This window comes from Pseudorasbora parva, chromosome 10 (assembly GCF_024679245.1).
Source record: "Pseudorasbora parva isolate DD20220531a chromosome 10, ASM2467924v1, whole genome shotgun sequence".
NCBI classification, from domain to species: Eukaryota; Metazoa; Chordata; class Actinopteri; order Cypriniformes; family Gobionidae; genus Pseudorasbora; species Pseudorasbora parva.
The window spans coordinates 35,023,183-35,035,280 of NC_090181.1; the positions used below are offsets into that span (position 1 = coordinate 35,023,183).

Below are 12,098 nucleotides of genomic sequence, written 5' to 3' on the forward strand. Positions count from 1 at the left end.
CTATGTGGCGGGCCGCTGTTACACTCCCCTGACTTTTCTCTCCCTTTCTTGTTGCAGACTGACGCGTCGGACAGGGGGCTGGGCGCAGTCCTGGCCCAGGAGGTGGAGGGGGGAGAGCGGCCGGTGCTGTACATTAGCCGCAAGCTCTCTAAGAGAGAAGCTAAGTACAGCACCATAGAAAAGGAGTGTTTGGCCATCAGATGGGCCGTTCTCACCCTCCGCTACTACCTCCTGGGGCGGGAGTTCACTCTCTGTTCGGACCACGCTCCTCTCCAATGGCTCCACCGCATGAAGGATACCAACGCGCGGATCACCCGTTGGTATCTGGCTCTTCAGCCGTTTAAGTTCAAGGTGGTCCACAGGCCGGGTGCTCAGATGGCTGTGGCCGATTTCCTCTCCAGAAATGGGGGGGGGGGCTGCAGGCCGGACGGCTCCCCGGCCTGAGTCGGGCGGTGGGGGTATGTGGCAAGGGGGGCGTGGTTCAGCGAGGTCTGCAGCGGGAGAGAGGGCCTCGGGACGAGCGGTAAGTGAGTGGGTTGGACGCAGATTAATAACACCTGTCTCTTGTTCTAGTAATGAGCGCGGAGACGGGATAAAACACCAGCGGAACCGGAGACCGGGAAGAGAGAGAGTCGGACTGTTGATACGAGACCCAGAGAATACCGGAAGCCGGAAGTGCGTGACCCGGAAGTGTTACAGAGACTGAGCGATCTATGAGAATAAGACACACAAGGAAGTGTGCACGTTTGTGTTTAAGAGAATAATAAAAAGTATCAACAGTCCTGCCGACCCCCGTGTCCTCTTCCTTCCTTACCTCATCGAACTTGTTACAAATATGTTAAATTGTTCTCTGATATCTAAATCAAGGGTATGTGGCTTATTTAAGGTCAAAAATTGTCCCGATAAAGTTTTACAGGTCCATTTACAACCCTAGAAATTGTTTCTAGGATGTAATGCTCTTTTTTGCCTTATTTGGAAGGGTCATGAATATTAATGTTGAGCTCTGCTCTGATTGGCTGTTTCACTCCCCTGTTGCTCAATGACAGCTAAAAAATCTATACCATCCGTCATGGCAATGATTTTACAATGATAGCTTCTGAACTTTGAATCACAAACTGAAATGGGTAGCACGTAAATATGTTGTTTACAGTAACGTTATAGTTGATTTATTTAGCCAAACAAAGTAATGTAAAGCCACTCAAAATAGTCAGTGTCATGTTTACTACTCATCTGCTGCAAAATAATCATACTTCAGTTCTCAAAAATGTATATTTATTTAAAAAATTGACATAACAAATTGATCGTTTCAACTTAGATGGTGAAGAAGGTGATGTTAGCTACAATGATCAACTGAGCGATCTATAAACAACTAAACAGTAGTACTAAACAAAGTTAGTTTCTTAGTTATTGTATTAATAAGTTGAAGCTCCCCATCAGCGGCCTGAGTGAGGAGTTTAAGGTGGGCCGGGCCAGGGAGGTGCTGCAATACAGAGAGTCACTAGACCCGATGGTCTCCCAGGCTGGGATCGAGGTGAGGACAGGGCGGAAGTGGAGGGCAGTAGCGGCGGTGGATGAGGCTGAGTCACGGCTACGGCACAGGTCATTGATAGGAGCAGTGACTCATGGAAGAGCTGGGCTGGGTAGCGGCACAACACCTCGCTACAATAAGGCACAGGGGAAGGACAGGAGAGCACTGGTGCAGCAAGAGGTGCGAGTAGCAGTAGAGGAGGAGCGGGCCAGCAGGATGGTTGGAATGCGGCAGCAGGGAGCCTGGACAAGATGGGAGAATGCAGTGGACCGTAAAGTCACATGGGCGGAGCTGTGGAAAGCAGAACCCCATCGCCTACGGTTCCTGATCCAGGCTGTCTACGATGTACTACCAAGCCCATCCAACCTGTTCAGCTGGGGATTGGTGGAGTCGCCAGCCTGCACACTCTGCCTGAGGAGGGGGACTCTGGAGCACATCCTAAGCTGCTGTCCAAAAGCACTGGGCGAAGGGCGCTACCGTTGGCGTCATGACCAAGTCTTGAAAGTCATAGCAAATACCATCAGCTGTGGAATTGACCACTGTAAGCGCCTCCGCCCAGTGAAGAACACTATTGCTTTTGTCCGGGCTGGGGACAAGCCACCACTAGCGGCCAGGGCCACCTCATCAGGGCTGCTAGCAACAGCACGAGACTGGGAGTTGAAAGCTGACCTGGGGAAGCAACTGAAATTCCCAGAAGCTGTCGCCACCTCAACATTGCGGCCTGACATGCTACTCATCTCAGAGACCTCTAAGCAGATCGTTCTCCTTGAACTTACCGTACCCTGGGAGGACCGTATTGAGGAGGCCAATGAGAGAAAGAGGGCAAAATACGCTGAGCTAGTGGAGGAGTGCCGGAATAATGGTTGGCGAGCACGGTGTGAGCCCATTAAGGTTGGATGTAGAGGGTTTGCTGGCCAGTCTCTCTGCAGGGCCTATAACATCCTGGGCATCATAGGGGCCAGTAAGCGAAGGGCCATTAAGGAGGTCACAGAGTCAGCAGAAGTTGCCTCAAGGTGGCTGTGGATAAAGAGAGGAGAACCATGGGTGGGGTAGGGCTACCTGGACACAAGCTAGGGCCTGATCAACCCCGGCTGGGTCGCCTGGGTGAGAGTGTATGATGCTTGAAAGACCCGAAACACTCCGTGACCCCAGGTAACATCACTGAGGATGTGTCCAGGGTGCATCAAGGTGATGTATGTGATAAGCTACTGTCTGGAACAACCAGTGACGATCAGGAATAGACTGATTGACAACCGAGAACAGTGTGGTGGCAGCTGGAGAGACAGCGGACAGCTCGGAGAGACGGCAACGGGGTAGGGAGGGTTAGCAGCCCAACCTGCATCTTCTGTGAGGAAGAACCCACTTTACAAGCTACAGATCGACCTATGGAGTTATACCCCCAGGGATCCCCGAGAGGGGGGGAGGATGAGGATCCCACTCGGATAGACCAAAGGATACCGACACACAGCGATGGAAACATGACGACGAGTGCACAATGCTTTTGCGGCAAAGTGTGCAAAAACCCACATGGCCTGAGAATCCACCAGGCCAAGATGAGATGCGTGCGGATGGTTCCTGTATCACAGCGCACAGGGAACACCCCTGGTGAGACGCAGGAGGAGCTAGGCCCGGAGTCAAACCACAGCGCCCAGAACCTCCGTGTGACACAGGCCCCAAAACCATGCAGAACATCAGAACATCGGCGGGTAAAATGGCCCCAAGCGAACAAGGAGAAGGAGTGGCTCCAGTTTGATGAAGACGTTGATACCATCTTGGAAGCAGGAGTCAAGGGTGATGCTGACCGACGCCTCCTGACAATGACTACCATCATCATCAGCCTAGCAGCTGAGAGATTTGGGCTGGAGGAGAAGAAAGTAGTGAACCTCCCTTACACTATGAACAACAGGGCGCACAAGATCCACCAGCTTAGGCAAGAGCTGAAGAGTCTGAGGAGGAAGTTTAAGGAGGCGAGGGAGGAAGAGAGGGGTCCTCTAGCAGAGTTGCATGTCATCCTTCGTAAGAAGTTAATGACTCTGAGGAGAGCGGAGTGGCACAGGAGGAGGAGGAAAGAGAGGGCCAGGAAGCGGGCTGCCTTTATAGCGAATCCCTTTGGCTTCACAAAGCAGCTACTTGGCAAGAAGCGGAGTGGCCGGCTTACCTGCTCCAAAGTTGAGATCGATCGTCACCTCAGAGACACCTTCTGTGACAGATCCAGGGAACAAGATCTGGGGCACTGCCAGCACCTGATTGATCCACCTGCACCAACTCTGGACTTTGACGGAAAGGAGCCCAGCTGGAAGGAGATCCAGGAGGTGATCAAAACGGCCAGAGCAAGTTCAGCTCCAGGACCTAGTGGGGTACCTTACAAGGTTTATAAGAACTGCCCGAAGCTACTCCACAGACTCTGGAAGATACTGAAGGTCATATGGAGGAGGGGAAAGGTTGCTCAGCAGTGGCGGTTTGCAGAAGGGGTGTGGATTCCAAAGGAGGAAGAGTCAAAGACCATCGACCAGTTCAGAAACATCTCACTGCTCAGTGTTGAGGGCAAGATATTCTTCAGCATTGTTGCTAGGCGGCTGACCGACTACCTCCTGAGGAACTCGTACATCGATACCTCGGTCCAGAAAGGAGGGATCCCAAAGGTGCCGGGATGTCTGGAGCACACAGGCGTGGTCACACAGCTGATCAGGGAAGCCCGGGAGAATAAGGGAGACCTGGTGGTGCTGTGGTTGGACCTTACAAACGCCTATGGGTCTATACCCCACAAACTGGTTGAGGAGGCCTTGCGCCGGCACCACATCCCAGACAAGTTTAGAGACCTTGTTCTGGACTACTATGGCAGTTTCAGTCTCAGAGTCTCTGCAGGGTCTACAACATCAGACTGGCACAGGCTTGAGAAGGGAATTATCACTGGATGTACAATTTCAGTGATATTATTTGCACTTGCCATGAATATGCTGGTAAAGTCTGCAGAGGCCCAGTGCAGAGGTCCCCTCACCAAGTCGGGTATTCGCCAGCCGCCCATTAGGGCTTTTATGGATGACCTGACGGTGACGACACCACACGTACCAGGGGGCAGGTGGATCTTGAAGGGCTTGGAAGAGATGACATCCTGGGCGCGCATGTGCTTCAAGCCAGCAAAGTCTAGAGCTCTAGTGTTGAAGAAAGGAAAGGTTTCCAACAAGTTCAGCTTTACACTCGGCAAGACCCAGATACCATCAATCACTGATAAACCAGTGAAGAGCCTGGGAAAGGTGTTCGACTGCAGCCTGAAGGACACGGCAGCCATCCATGCAACCAACATTGAACTGGAGGGCTGGCTGGCTGCAGTAGACAAGTCAGGCCTACCTGGCAAGTTCAAGGCCTGGATTTACCAACATGGCATCCTCCCACGGATTCTCTGGCCCCTCCTGATTTATGAGGTTCCAATCTCCACCATCGAGGGCTTTGAGAGGAGAGTCAGCAGGTTTCTACGGAAGTGGCTGGGCCTACCTCGAAGCCTGAGCAGCATTGCTTTGTATGGCCAGAACAATAAGTTGAAGCTCCCCATCAGCGGCCTGAGTGAGGAGTTTAAGGTGGGCCGGGCCAGGGAGGTGCTGCAATACAGAGAGTCACTAGACCCGATGGTCTCCCAGGCTGGGATCGAGGTGAGGACAGGGCGGAAGTGGAGGGCAGTAGCGGCGGTGGATGAGGCTGAGTCACGGCTACGGCACAGGTCATTGATAGGAGCAGTGACTCATGGAAGAGCTGGGCTGGGTAGCGGCACAACACCTCGCTACAATAAGGCACAGGGGAAGGACAGGAGAGCACTGGTGCAGCAAGAGGTGCGAGTAGCAGTAGAGGAGGAGCGGGCCAGCAGGATGGTTGGAATGCGGCAGCAGGGAGCCTGGACAAGATGGGAGAATGCAGTGGACTGTAAAGTCACATGGGCGGAGCTGTGGAAAGCAGAACCCCATCGCCTACGGTTCCTGATCCAGGCTGTCTACGATGTACTACCAAGCCCATCCAACCTGTTCAGCTGGGGATTGGTGGAGTCGCCAGCCTGCACACTCTGCCTGAGGAGGGGGACTCTGGAGCACATCCTAAGCTGCTGTCCAAAAGCACTGGGCGAAGGGCGCTACCGTTGGCGTCATGACCAAGTCTTGAAAGTCATAGCAAATACCATCAGCTGTGGAATTGACCACTGTAAGCGCCTCCGCCCAGTGAAGAACACTATTGCTTTTGTCCGGGCTGGGGACAAGCCACCACTAGCGGCCAGGGCCACCTCATCAGGGCTGCTAGCAACAGCACGAGACTGGGAGTTGAAAGCTGACCTGGGGAAGCAACTGAAATTCCCAGAAGCTGTCGCCACCTCAACATTGCGGCCTGACATGCTACTCATCTCAGAGACCTCTAAGCAGATCGTTCTCCTTGAACTTACCGTACCCTGGGAGGACCGTATTGAGGAGGCCAATGAGAGAAAGAGGGCAAAATACGCTGAGCTAGTGGAGGAGTGCCGGAATAATGGTTGGCGAGCACGGTGTGAGCCCATTGAGGTTGGATGTAGAGGGTTTGCTGGCCAGTCTCTCTGCAGGGCCTATAACATCCTGGGCATCATAGGGGCCAGTAAGCGAAGGGCCATTAAGGAGGTCACAGAGTCAGCAGAAGTTGCCTCAAGGTGGCTGTGGATAAAGAGAGGAGAACCATGGGTGGGGTAGGGCTACCTGGACACAAGCTAGGGCCTGATCAACCCCGGCTGGGTCGCCTGGGTGAGAGTGTATGATGCTTGAAAGACCCGAAACACTCCGTGACCCCAGGTAACATCACTGAGGATGTGTCCAGGGTGCATCAAGGTGATGTATGTGATAAGATAAGATTAATAATGAAATATAGACTAATTTAGATTTCAATCCGTCAAATCAAGGGATCGACATACGTATCTACTGTTGTATTTTATGACAACACTGGCAGGAAATAATATTAACCTTTGTCATTTGACAAACTGTTATGTGAGCTACTTGCATCTTGCGTTAGATCTAGACAACACAGGGAATATTATCGTAATGTTGTCTTACTAAGAAATTTAATCCGAAATGTGTTCAACAGTCAATAAGTGGATAAAATCACTACTTACTGCTTGCAGAAATATGGTTGAAATTGGCCCTTTCTTAAGAAATCAGACGCTGAGCGAATCCTGCTTTATTGCCCCAAATTAGAAAAACTCTCTGTGGTGAAATGGGCAGAGCAAACAAACAACTTTTAATTAAATTGTTGCGGTATCTGATTGTAAATAAACAACAACCATGACTGTTGACATTGTTTATCTGTGGGAAGGGTATGAAAAGTCCTCACGTCCCCTGCAAAGCCTGGATCATGACATTTGTGTCCATGAGAGCTGCCGTTTTTGCTATCCTTGAGTGTTGCTTGTTTAACTACTGAACTCCCGATGATTCAGATGCTCAGTTCCACCTGAAAATGAAAATGAGCTGACATGCAAATGTTGGGGACGTACATATTAAGGATCTCAGTGATTGCGTCACAGTTTGCGTTATGTTGAAAATAGCCAGTTTTTCAGTGGTGTTTTTCACAAATAAGATTTACATATGAAGGAGGAGGCAATGGTGTTTGAGACTCACTGTATGTGATGTCCATGTACTGAACACTTGTTATTTAACTATGGCAAGGTTAATACAATTTTTCATTCTAGGGCACCTTTAAACGAATTTAAATACTTGTATAAAAGTTACAAAGCGGATGTCACTTTAAGGCCGAATGCACGGATCCAATACACTGATACACATCTGATACTCTCCTAAATGTTTACCTTCACTTAAGACATAATCAACTTTGTTTATGTGACTACTCGACCAAAAGAACATTTTAAAATTAGTTTTCTTCCATTTTGCTATAAACTAATCAGTGTTCAAAAAATGCTGGGAAATCATTGACTTCACCCTACAAGAGTGATTCCTGATAGACTTTCTGCAAAAACACAAACGAATGAAGAAAGAAATCATCCACTGACTTTCAAAGCTGCTACAGAAACGACTTCGACTTTGATAGAAATGTAGTGGAGTAAAAAGTACAATATTTGTCTTTCAAATGTATTGAAATTAAAGTTTCCTGACAAAATAATATTCAAGTAAAGTACAGATACTCAAAAAGTGTACTGAAGTGCAGTACTCAAGTAAATGTAATTAGTTAATGTCCACATCTGGCTCACACCCATCTGCTGACATTTCAGATTCTATAAATGCACAAACAATAAAAAAATGAGTCATTTTAAGAGCACACTGTCATTTATTTGGTTTCTGTATTAGAAGTAACTAAATGATCTTACTTTATATTATTTTTTCAGGTTTTCCCCACACATGCCACCATCCCAGGGTCTTGTACGCCCTACTCCACCACAAAAGCTCTGCAGAAAATGCACAGACATCAATAATCAGAAAAGTGACAAAATAACTGTGTTTGAAATTGAAATAAAATATCTAAATAAAAAAACTTAAGAGTTAAATAGATAATGTATTAATTTCTTTAGTATAGGGACTCAAAACCTTTGATAACAGCATTCCTTCATCAGCCACTCTCCACCAGATAAATACACACACACATTTGTTTCACTATCAACAGTACTAATGGACACATTATATTGATAACTTAGGTTTAGTTACCGTATGTAGATTTGTTTATTTACATTCCTGACATTCATGTAATGTAAGCAGAGTTGAAAACAGTGAACTCTATTTATCCTATTACACACACACACACACACACACACACACACACACACACAGGATTATTAGATAATGCATGAATGCAATTCTCTAATCAACCAATCACATGCCAGTTGCTTCAATGCATTTAGGGGTGTGGTCCTGGTCAAGACAATCTCCTGAACTCTAAACTGAATGTCAGAATGGAAAACAAAAGGGATTTAAGCAATGTTGAGCGTGCCATAGTTATTGGTTCCAGACGGGCCGGTCTGAGTATTTCACAATCTGCTCAGTTACTGGGATTTTCACTCACAACCATTTCTAGGGGTTTACAAAGAAAAGAGAAAACATCCAGTATGTGGCAGTCCTGTGGGCGAAAATGCCTTGTTGATGCTAGAGGTCAGAGGAGAATGGGCCGACTGATTCAAGCTGATAGAAGAGCAACTTTGACTGAAATAACCACTCGTTACAACTGAAGCATTCAGCAAAGCATTTGTGAAGCCACAACACGCACAACCTTGAGGCAGATGGGCTACAACAGCAGAAGACCCCACCGGGTACCTCTCATCTCCACTGCAAATAAGAAAAAGAGACTACAATTTGCAAAAGCTCACCAAAATTGGACAGTTGAAGACTGGAAAATGTTGCCTGGTCTGATGAGTCTTGATTTCTGTTGAGACATTCAGATGGTAGAGTCAGAATTTGCCATAAACAGAATGAGAACATGGATCCATCATGCCTTTTTATCACTGTGCAGGCTGGTGGTGGTGGTGTAATGGTGTGGGGGATGTTTTCTTGGCAAACTTTAGGCCCCTTAGTTCCAGTTGGGCATTGTTTAAATGCCATGGCCTACCTGAACAATGTTTCTGACCATGTCCATTCCTTTATGACCACTAGGTACCCATCCTCTGATGGCTACATCCAGCAGGATAATGCACCATGTCACAAAGCTCCAATCATTTCAAATTGGTTTCTTAAACATGACAATGAGTTCACTGTACCAAAATGGCCTCCACAGTCACCAGATCTCAACCCAATAGAGCATCTTTGAGATGTGGTGGAATGGGAGCTTTTTGCCCTGGATGTGCATCCCACAAATCTCCATCAACTGCAAGATGCTATCCTATCAATATGGGCCAACATTTCTAAAGAATGCTTTCAGCACCTTGTTGAATCAATGCCACATAGAATTGAGTCAATTCTGAATGCGAAAGGGGGTCAAACACAGTATTTGTATGGTGTTCCTAATAATCCTTCTGATCAGATGTCTATTTCATTTTCATGTCATCTACAATACTTATCAAAAATGTTCCTGTTAGATGTTAAATATGTAAATACACTTTGTAGACGTACGTGTTACTGGAGCTCCACTGTTAGCTATACATAATAAAACGTCATTTTAAAGCACAATCAACTACACATGTTTAACAATTCAAAAGTTTACTCTATAGAAGGTCAACAAATGTGATTTTAACACATGGGAACCATGATTTTGATTTGTAATACTCACATTGTAATACTTACATTTGAAAACACCCGTATCGCCTTCCTCCACTTGACGTATCCTTTCCAGTGGCTTTATGAGAAGGGAGGGATAGAAAAGTATCCGACAATGAGTGCTTCACAATCTGGGCGGAATCAGTAGGCCATCCGGGGATTTCTCACCTACTCTTTTGTGATTACTGCGGTTTCGAACATACTATCCCTTGTGAAAAAGTAGTGTGCTTAATTGTATTGAAAGAGTACTTTGTGTACTTAAAATATTTAAAGTATATTTTTAAAAAGTGCACTTGCAAATAATATGATTGTGGCGGAGGGGGCGTGGTTTCGCGAGGTCTGTAGCGGGACAGAAGGTACGGGACAGAGCGGGGAGTAAGTAGGTCAAGTGCAAATGAATAACACCTGTGTCTAATTGCAGTAATTGGCGTGGAGAGACAGCACAAAAGCCGCTGCGGGAGGAGAGAGAGAGAGAGAGAGAGAGAGAGAGAGAGAGAGAGAGAGAGAGAGAGAGAGAGAGAGAGAGAGAGAGAGAGAGAGAGAGAGAGAGAGAGAGAGTTTGGACTGGGACTAGACACACAGCCTGAGCCTGAGACGAGAGGAAATAGAGTTTCTGAGCTGTGAGAGTTTTGGAGAGACGGAGTTTTACGCCCTCGTGCGTGTTTATGTTTACCAGTTGCATTGTGAAAAAGCAGTTCGTCGCGCGGCTTCCCCGGGAGACCACGCAGTGGGTCCAGTGCCACCGCCCGGCGTTGCTGGATCAGGCCATCCAATTGGCGGAGGACCAGATGGTGACGTGCTGCGGGGTCAGCGAGCCCTTACCAGCGGCATCTCTCTCTCTTCTCTCTCTCTCTCTTCCCCTGTCTCTACCCCGTCCCTCTCTAAACCTGTCCCCCTTCCTAGGTCCAGAGGTGGGCTGTCGCCCCGGCCAGCACCACGCTGGAGGACGGGGGGCGCGGCCGAGACTCCAGCCGCTCCCAGGCCAGCGCCTAGGGGAGGGGGCGGGGCCACCGACCACCTCCCCGCTTCCACATCCCAGCCTCTCTCTCCACGCCAATTGTCTGACCTACTTCCAGCCACTAGGGCGGGGGGGAAGTTTGGGCCGGCTTGTTGGCACTCCGTGAGGTGTGTGCACGGGGAAGTGGTGAACTATCCGTTGGTGCCCATGGATATTCCATTTCGGGGACAAATGCATAGTGTGGAGGTAGCAGTTAACCCGCACCTCCAGCATCCGGTAATTTTGGGAACGAATTGGCCTGCGTTTAATAAATTATTGGAACACTTGTGTACGGATGCCTCTTGGGGGAAGGGGGGAGGGAAGGTGACGACGGTGCAGGTGGGGGAGGTGGATTCGGGACCTCTGGGAAACCTTCAGGGGGAACAGAGTGGTCTGAGTGGTCCCATTCTCTCGGACCATGATGACTTTCCCCTGGAGCAGTCCCGGGACGAGACGCTCAAAAACGCGTTCAATCAGGTCCGGTCCATCGACGGCCACCTCCTCCATCCGGACTGGCCGCTCACCTACCACATTTTTCAGTGATAAAAGACCGATGGTATCGGGTGACCAAAGACGCCAAGTCAAAGCAGGATACAACCAAGTTGTTAGTACCAAAAAGCCGCCGGGAAATGCTTTTCCAGGCGGCTCATGTGAATCCAATGGCTGGGCACTTAGGACAAACGGCAACATTAAACCGTCTAATGGCCCATTTTTTTTGGCCGGGCATTCACGAGACTGTACGCAGGTGGTGTGCGTCGTGTCGGGAATGTCAGTTGGTGAACCCACCGGCCACCCCAAAAGCACCATTGTGCCCCCTTCCGCTTATGCAGGTCCCCTTCTCGCAAATTGGGATGGACCTCATCGGGCCATTAGAGCGGTCAGCACGGGGACATCGCTTTGCATGTCCTGGTAGACTATGCAACACGATATCCCGAGGCAGTTCCGCTCCGCACTATTTCGGCGAAAAGTGTAGCGGGCGCGCTGTTCTCGTTAATCTCCCGGATGGGAATTCCGAAAGAAATTCTCACCGATCAAGGCACGGCGTTTATGTCACGGACAATCCGCGAACTCTACGAATTGTTGGGCATTAAATCGATTCGCACCAGCGTCTATCACCCACAAACAGACGGGCTGGTGGAACACTTTAATCGCACGTTGAAAGCCATAATTCGTAAGTTTGTGCACGAGGACGCCAAAAATTGGGATAAATGGCTAGAGCCCCTGTTATTCGCTGTCCGCGAGGTCCCCCAAGCCTCCACGGGGTTTTCCCCCTTCGAGCTGCTCTATGGGCGCCAGCAGCGGGGGTGCTGGACGTCCTTAGAGAAGCTTGGGAGGACGGACCTTCTGCGAGCAAGAACGAAATTGAGTATGTCCTGGAGCT

The 12,098-nt window shown here is 48.9% G+C and overlaps 1 protein-coding gene across 1 annotated transcript; it reads left to right on the top strand.

Annotated features, from left to right (window-relative positions):
- The first annotated feature begins 2,439 nt into the window (after positions 1–2,439).
- LOC137090724 (uncharacterized) lies at positions 2,440–6,363 on the top strand. The gene has a single exon (XM_067454676.1). It carries the CDS (start codon positions 2,914–2,916, stop codon positions 6,223–6,225), a length of 3,312 nt encoding a protein of 1,103 aa, XP_067310777.1. The 5' UTR covers positions 2,440–2,913; the 3' UTR covers positions 6,226–6,363.
- The last annotated feature ends 5,735 nt before the right edge of the window (positions 6,364–12,098 follow it).

What these genes read in the sequence shown, in the direction of transcription:
- LOC137090724 (XM_067454676.1), top strand. Translation starts at nt 2,914, where the DNA reads ATGGAGTTATACCCCCAGGGATCCCCGAGAGGGGGGGAGGATGAGGAT.